Source organism: Serinus canaria, chromosome Z (assembly GCF_022539315.1).
Source record: "Serinus canaria isolate serCan28SL12 chromosome Z, serCan2020, whole genome shotgun sequence".
Classification (NCBI taxonomy): Eukaryota; Metazoa; Chordata; class Aves; order Passeriformes; family Fringillidae; genus Serinus; species Serinus canaria.
Window position 1 is genome coordinate 63,973,877 of NC_066343.1, and position 8,638 is coordinate 63,982,514.

The window sequence follows — 8,638 nt, forward strand, 5'->3', positions numbered from 1 at the left end:
GTCTCTGTTCCAAGCTTGTTAAAACCAGTACTGCATATCTTGTGGGGAGCCTTATAAAGGCCGTTTGGATCACTGAATAAGCCAACTCAGGAGCTGGACTGTAAGCAGTGTCCTAACCCATTCTACTCACATCAGTTCCTTTACAGTAAGAGTGTTTAAACCCTGGAACAGCTGCCCAGGAAGGTGGTGGAGTCACCATCCCTTGGAGGTGTGACTGGACAAGACACTCGGGGCGAGGGTCTGGCTGACAGGCTTGTAATCCCATCAAAGGTTGTACTTGAGCCTGGAGGTCCTCTGCAACCTTAATGATTCCATGAGTGCCACTGGACTATAACCAGCAATATAGACCTGGAGAGCATCTAACAGCAAGCAAGAAGCAAATAAAAATTCTGCTGTACAAACTCTAGACTTGTTCTCTTTCTTAATTTTTCATTACTTAGGATTTTACTTGTTCTTACTTTTGCACTTTGCTTATTGCCTTTGGGGGAGATGAGGGTATCTGAGTGTTATGAGCTGATACATTTACTCAATTTGATGGTATTAAATTGTGTGTATATGTGTAATACAGGTGTTTATTGCATTGTAGTTTTTTCTTCTTAATATACATAATTTTATGCTTTTCAGAATAATAGGGAGAACTGTACTTACAGGGTAATCCTGTAATTTAATATTTCTGCTTCTCTTTTTCAGTACAGTACCTTTTTTAGTTACAGTTCCAGCATGCAACATTAAACTGAATGTAGCCAGTGCTGTGCAGAGTCTGCTGGTGGTACCCAAGGGAAGTTTAGGTGCATCAGCCCAGGCAGAATCAGACATGCTAAGGAACATCATGCAGGAAGCCACTTATGAGTGGCAGAAGCTACCAACTAAAAAGTTTTGTTGGACCTAAAGTGGCTCTCTGTAAAGCCAGTTTGATGTGTCTTCATTGTGATTGCAGCAGTTCTGATTCTGATGAGGCTTACTGGCCCCACAAGCAGTGTGTGATGTTGGTCCTCTGCTAACTGGGCTTAATTTGATTTCTCTGGCTTTTATGTCTCTTCTGAATATGCCCTGTGAGGTCTGAGTTGTGTGGAGGAATGGTATATGATACACAGTAGCAGGAATTTAAGATTTGTTGTGTCGGTCTTTTTGTCTTGTTGCAGAGGGGATCTGAAGAGTCCTGTTCTGGTAGAAAGGAGCAGAACTGCTGCCAAACCTGGCTTTGTTCAAAAAGTACAACGTTTCACCCCAGCTCTTGGTTTAACATACTCCAGGGGTAAGAACAGCACTTTTTTAATGAAGGCACATACTGAAGAGGATCTTTGGGTGACTGCTGGATTTTTGGGAGGGATATCTGTGTAAAAAATCAGATTTATAATCCTGGATGTTTCCTGTCTTAAGACTTTTACAGTTCTGCTGCTATTGCTTTGCTAAATTACCTTTTCTTATCACTTCTCTTTAAATCCAAAATAGTTTAAATTGCCATAGCAAGAGTCCTGTGTAATTCAGGCAGCAAACTTGTCAATAAAAATTTCTAAGCATCTTTGAGTATATTTGATCTGCTTTTAAAAAAGAAATGCTTACTTTGTCTTTACAGGAAGTGCCTGTATGCTCCTTCAGAAAAGTACCTCCAGAAGAAGATTGAGAAATGCTACAAATGGTTCTGTTAAGTCTAGACACTGTAAGTTACACAGAACAATGACAGTGATACATAATACAGGGGAGAGAATAAGATGCAGATACAGCGCTTGGTTAGAAGAATAAAAGTCATTCTTTTTTCCCCACTTAAAAATCCTTTTATTTGGAAACTTGTGAAATATTTTAGTCACCTCTGTTTACCTTCTGAATAGTTTTAGCCAGGTGACAGTTTCAAGATTACTGAAATAAGTGTGCTAGATTTTGGTGAACTCCTGAAACACTCTCCCTTACCTTTCTATGCTGCTGACTCTCCAAGCTCTTTAAAATAGGAATTGTCTTTGTTATCCCTCTATACAGTATCCATCTAATATATCAAATTTGACTAAGCTTAACAAAAAATCCCCTTTGAATTTTAGTGGTACTTTTTCACATACCTGTCTTTGTAGGTCTGAATCCACAAAAGATTGTTCTTAATCAAATTATTTAACAGATACATTACTTGTTAACAGCAGTAGAATTTCTGATCAAAGAATGAGAAGTGAATCAGTCTGAGATTAGGAAGTACAGTGGCCTGATTCTATTCTGCCTTACACCAGAATTGTACTATTGGCATAATTTGGACTGTCAGAGGTCAATGTATTTGACTTGGCAGTATAGGAAATTGAGGGAAGTAATAATAAGCAGAAAGGCACATTTCCTAGAGGCACATCACCTCTACTCATGTGGAAAAGTAATTTTTCTCCATTCCATATATTCACTTTTTAAACTCTATATTCAGGTTGATCTTTCTCTGATTTCCTGGCACCTTCTTGTATCTGTTTTTCCACTATATCACATCACTGTTAATGGTGTCATCAAAGTTCCATGTCTTCTGAAGAGGCACAAATTCAGAATTTATTTAGTTTAGTCCTCTGCCAAATAAGGAAGCAATGCGCTTTTTGTGGGAGATGGAACCACAGAGCCTGGATGCTGTAGGCACCATGGATAGTCCTGTTTGTGTTCTGCCCTGGGAAGGCAGTTCAGAGCAGGAGGCTGGAAAGAATCAGCAGCCTTTTCTCACCATAAACCCACATCAGTTCTAGGTAACAGAGCTTGCTGTTTTCACATGGATTTACACATAGCTTCAGTTCCTAGAATGTGGAGCTTCTATTCTTGAAGGATTTTCAAGAGATTGAGATGAAAAGTGCAAGAAGTGTTACAGGGCTATGGTTGTCCTGTTTTCTCCTCAGCTGCTGCATGCAGAGTCAGCAGAAGCTCAACACAAAAGCCTTCTCAAGCTGCCACTGCAGTTCAGACAGAAGATGTTGATCCTGACAGTGATCGAGATGTGGTGAGTCCTTGGACTGTGCCTGATGATATCCAAAGAATACTTCGAGATACTCATGACTCCATGTTCCAGGTAGAGTACCTACTTATTCTATAAACTATTTTATACTTACCATTTAACACTTTGTTTACTTCTGCTTTGTTTAAAATGGGGTTCTCTAGTCAAAATATGTGGGTGATATTGATACAGAGGGGCATAAATGGTGGGGCTTCAGCAGAACCATGTTTGTTTGTTTGTTTGTTTACAATTACAGTCATTCTTGTGAGCCTTGAAATTGAATGTTCTTTTTAACAACTGCAGAGGCACAATTGCCTGCTCAAGCAACAGACACCAGTGGGAGAGCATTAACAGGAAAATAGATTGCATTTGTTGCAGAGTAATCAGACGCATAACTGGATTTGGACATGTTTTAAAAGAGTGGGATCATTTTTGCTGTCCATGAATGAAGCACAGTGTTCAGTTCATCCTCTCTTCCCCCTACAGGTCTCTGCAGTGCACAGCAAGAGTTTCTCTCCTCTCGGCAGTATCAACACTGACAGTGCTTCTGAAAGCACGGGGAGCATTCTCAGCAAGTTGGACTGGAATGCAGTTGAGGATATGATAGCAGATGTGGAAGACAAGTGAATAGTTCTCAGCCACTGTGCTCTTCCAAATAGTTGCTGGTGTTTGCGTTTTGTTTTTTAAAATTAGTAATTGTTCTACTTAAAATGGATTGAGGCCTGCATTGGCTTCCTTCTTAGATAGCATGGAAACTCACTTTCCAGCCTTCCTAGATGAAGCTGAATTCCTTAAAATGTAGTTTTCCTTCCATTTGTCTTCAGGTCAAGAAGAACTAAATATAGTTGGTAAAGGCAGACCCACAGTCTTAAACAGATCTGGGTCATCTGCTTTATATAGAAACATATATAAAACAAAAAAAAAAGTTATTTTATTTTAAGAGCAATGTACAGCTGTTTTACTTTTGTATTTAATATTTAACATACTATGAAGTTATTTTTATAACATTAGGGTTGTGATAAACTGATGGAATAAAAGTGATTTTATTTGTTTCTGCTATAAATGATTTGCACATGTAGCACTATTAATTATTGCTGTGTACCACTAGGATTGTTATGTGCACTGCTGTCATATTTTAAACCCAGCCTACTTGTGCAGTAGTTTTGAGAAATCTTAAAAGAGTTTGAGTAATTGATAGAAAGAAGTACAAATGTCAGAAATTAAAGTGAAAAATAGACTTTTGTTAGAGAAGTGAGGCAGCAGTGGGAGACACAAAGGGCAAGTACCTACTGAGATAAAAACAATGTCACTGTTCCTCTGCAGGATGCTGCTGTTTAGAGCTCCACCAGCAACCCCCAGAGGTTTGTAGAAAAATTTCCCCTGTGCTTGGTGACCATCAAGCAGTTGTGATGTCTTTTGCATCACCACAGATGCAGCTGTGGTGACTTTTTCCCAACAGCTGTAGTTTTTATTTTGTAGTGAGGAAATACAAATTTCTAATGGAAGTGAAAGGTGTATTAATTTCCAGTTAATTACTGTCACCCCAAACTGTAATAGTTAAAAACCCTAAAAATTTCATGTTTTCAAGTGAAGTTGCATCTTGGCAAACATCAGAAAATAGAGTTCAGAGGGAGACTGTTACAGGACTACACACATGCCGGGATAGAACTGACAGTTCCTGTAGGCTCAGAGGTCCAAACTGGCCATGGTTTTTTTTTTAGCAGTCCTCAGAATCTGGATCAGCTTTTCTCACAGGGTTGATCAGAGTGCAAAACTCAGGATTGGGTTTGATCATCTTCAAGTGAAAGGGGCCAGTGCCTTTGAAGAGCCAATTGATGTATGAAACTGTGACTTTACCCAGAGTATTATACTGTGTTTCTTCAGAGTGGCGGCAAACAAATCACCAGGAAGCACTTTCTGTTCCTGCTGGAAAAATACTGTGAAAAACACTGGTTTAGCCAAATGTGGAAATCTTGTTATGCCCACAGCCATCTGTGAGAAAGAAGAGAAAGCAGTCAGTCCATTTCATTGTAACAGTGGTAAAGGAAATACTTTCTTGATGTGGCTCCTGATCCACAGCATCACAAATCATTAACACAAGGGCAGGGAGGCAGTTCAAAGACCTCTCAGTTGGGATGTCAGCACTGAACTCACACTTTGAGCTGTGACAGCAGCAGAACCTGGGCAGGCAGAGCTGCTCCTGCAGAGACACAGCAGTGAGAAAAAGCACTCTTTACATGTGAGGAGATCTTCAAGAGTGATCTCTTGACCAAGCTGCTTCCATGGACTCAAAATTTTTTTTTGCAATTTCTCTTCTATGATGCTCCTTTTAAGGCTAAAGAGGAAGAAACTGTTTAGAAGGTCTTTTTCTGAGAGAAGCAGATAATAATTTGAAATTAAAGAAATCTTGAATAGACTTTAAAAAACCTTGATGAGGTCTGCTTTTTTTGTAGAAGTTATAAAGAGGATTTGTTTTATCCTTTTTTGTAGAGGATAAAACAAATAAAAATCTGTTAAGTCATTGCAACCTTTTATAAACAAATTTTCTCTAATATGCTAGTAAAGGTAGTCTAAATACAACTGTATATGTATTTATTAATCCAAACTGGTTCACAGTTTAATTTTGCCTCATTACTTGTTTCATTTTTCAGGGCTGAAGTTTCTCTTGCAAAGCTGAAAGAGAAGTTAATGCTTATGTTCAAATTTGAAGGCTTAATATTTTCCTCAAGCACCAAATTGCCGAACTTGAAACTTTAGAAAACTTTCTTTATCCAGCCTGCCTCATTTTTGCCACCCCTTTGGGGTTCTTTGTTGGTTTTTGGTGGTTTTTTTTGATCACAGCCTCTCACTTGTTTCAGTGACTCACCACCTTCAACAGAAAAAATTTCTTCTTTATATCTAGCCTGAGTTGATCTTCTTTTGGTTTAAACTCATTGCCCCTTGTCCTACCACTGCCTACCCTTGTAAAAAATCCTTCTTCAGCTTTCCTCTGAGGCCCCTGCAGGTACTGGAAGGAGCTCTAAGGTCCCTCCAGAGCTTTCTTTTTTCCAGGCTGGACAATCCTATCTCTCTCAGACTGTCCTTGGAGCAGAGGTTTTGCATTCCTCTAGTCGTCTTTATGGCCTCCTCTGGGCTGACTCCTGCAGGTCCCTGTCCCTCCTGTGCTGGGAGCCAGAGCTGGATGCAGTGCTCCAAGTGGTTCTTACCAGCGCAGAGCAGAGCAGAGGGGCAGAATCCCCTCCCTGCCCTGCTGCCCACGGGGCTCTGGATGCAGCCCAGGACACGTTTGGCTTGCTCTTCCATGAGTTTCCAGGATACCTAAAATACTTGACATTCCCAAGCATATATCTGTTTACACTTTGCATAGGATAAATGTTTAGAAACAATTTGTCTATTTTAATTTTCAGTTAATGGCTGGCATGGGAAATCTTCAAAGTAGCCTCTTTTGGAAAATAAGAAATGTGAAGAGTAACATCCCTAGACACAAACAAAATCCTCATCCGTTAGTTACAGTGTCCTACTCAATGTGTTTGTCAGTGGTCTGGTTGCTTTAGGGAGTGCACCAGTAGCAGGTTTGCTGATGATCCAGACTGAGAGGTGCTGTGGATTCTCTTGAGGGACAGGAGGCTTTCACAGAGGGATCTAGATAGACTGGAGCACTGACCAATCTTAAATGGGGTGAAATGTGTCATGCTGAATTCTGCACCTGGGAAGGAGAAGCACCGGGCACAGGGGTGAAGTGGGAGAGGGGTGGCTCAGGGAGGGTCAGCAGAGCCCGGGCAGCCCCAAGGACAATCCCCATCCCAGAGCGCCCAGCACGGCACAGCCGGCCCAGGGAGGGGATGGTCCCGCCGGGCTCAGCCTTGGGGTGGCCTCACCTGGGGCCTGCTGGGCCCTGCAGGTGGAGAAGGATGGGAAGGTCCTTCTGTGTGTCCTGAGGAGGGAAACAGAGCTGGAACCTCCTGTGAGGAGCAGCTGAAGTTCTTTGGGCTTCTCTTCATTTTGGAGAAAAGGAGGCTTAGGTGTGATCTCACTGCTTTCCACAGCTTCATGAGGAGGGGAAGGGCTCAGGGAGGTGCTGAGCTCTTCGCCCTGCATCCAGGGGGAGGATGCATGGGAATGGTTCAGAGCTGAAGCAGGAGAGGTTCAGAATGGATACTAAGAAGCATTTCCTTACCACAAGGGTTGTGGGTGGTCACATAGAAGAGCAGGCATCCTGGAGAGAAGATTGATGCCTCAAGTCTGTCGGTGTTCAGAAAGCATTTGGACAGTGCCATTAGCAATAGGCTTTAACATTTGCTCAGGCCTAAAATGTTCTTTGGATTAGCAAAAAGGTCTTTGGAAGTGGCAGTTGGATTTGTTGATTGTTGTAGGTCCCTTCCAACTGTTCTGTTCTAATTCTATTCTATTCTATTCTATTCTATTCTATTCTATTCTATTCTATTCCATTCCATTCCATTCCATTCCATTCCATTCCATTCCATTCCATTTCTTTACTGTGATATTGAAATGACAGGTTAATTTTGTTAACCAAGCAGTGAGAGAACAGTGCAGCACCTGCCAATTAATGGCAAGATGCTGGGAAAAGTGATGAACTTTATACTGGGAGTCATTAACCCCACAGCTCCTTGGCATCTTTTACCACAGTCACTACGTAAGAAACCTCATTTTAAACATGAAAATCCTCTTTTCTTCCTTGCACAAAAACATGTAAAAGTACAAATTCTCCTTTGAGTTTCAAACCTGCACATCTGCACATCTGCATGTGCGTATTACCCACTAGCTACAGGAGGACCCAGAGGTTTCTCAGCTGTGTTTGAGTTGGTGGCTCTCTCTCAGCTCTGTAGCTGATGCAGGAGTACTGCTCAGTCAGCGTGGCAGCAGGACACCTTGTCAGGTGCTCCTCAGGGCTGGTGGAACAGCAGGACCATGGCAAGTCCTGCTCTGCACCTGACACAGCCAGGATGGTGCCAGGATGGTGCCATGGCAATCACTGCCAAAGCCATGACCCGAGGCTGTTGCCATGGACATTGGCACTGAGATGTTGCTGGGGCTGGGCACTGTGGCAACCAGCCCCTGCCACAGCTTTTTGGGAATCTCATCCAAAGAGACCTGAATGTCCTTTAGCGCTCTAATAGCACAGCATTTCCATCTGAAGGAAAGACAGGAAAGCTTCACAGATTAAGCACATGATCCTTTTCTTTGGATTAAATCGTATATAGAGGCTGTGTTCTGTACGTCATGCATTTTACATTTTGATATGTTTTGATCTTTGTTTTTTGTGGTGTTTTCTATCAGAAAGCTTTAAAAAGTCAAAAGCAACTTATTTCAGGAAAAAACTTTCTTGCAGGAAGTTTAAAAAAACAACAACAAAGCAAAAGTAGAAGTAAAATGAAAAACAAAACTAAAATACCTCTTCCAACGAAGCCCTGAAAAGAGATATTGGAGACAACACCCAACACCAACTTAAAAAACCCAAAAAGTACAAGAATTAAAATAAGATGAAAAAGACAAAGCTACAAAAGCAAGAATGTACTGCTTCAACTATTTTGGTTCTTTAATATGAAATCTTGATTGTTAAGGGACTCAGGCAGTAATAAAGTCAATGGTACTTACCATGTAAGTACCTGACACAAGAGCGCCTCCAGCTGAAGCCAGAACTCTGGCTGAGATATTTAAACTTAGAGGGACTACTAA

The 8,638-nt window shown here is 41.3% G+C and overlaps 1 protein-coding gene across 5 annotated transcripts in view; it reads left to right on the forward strand.

Annotated features, from left to right (window-relative positions):
- CPLANE1 (ciliogenesis and planar polarity effector complex subunit 1) overlaps positions 1-4,004 on the forward strand; it is a 59,343-nt gene extending 55,339 nt beyond the window's left edge. For all 5 annotated transcript variants that reach the window (XM_050986875.1, XM_050986872.1, XM_050986876.1 and 2 more), the window contains 4 exons: positions 1,143-1,255; positions 1,577-1,660; positions 2,847-3,016; positions 3,428-4,004. In XM_050986875.1, coding sequence (XP_050842832.1) covers positions 1,143-1,255; positions 1,577-1,660; positions 2,847-3,016; positions 3,428-3,568 — 508 coding nt within the window. In that variant the 3' untranslated portion in view covers positions 3,569-4,004. The remainder of the gene's footprint in view (positions 1-1,142; positions 1,256-1,576; positions 1,661-2,846; positions 3,017-3,427) is intronic.
- The last annotated feature ends 4,634 nt before the right edge of the window (positions 4,005-8,638 follow it).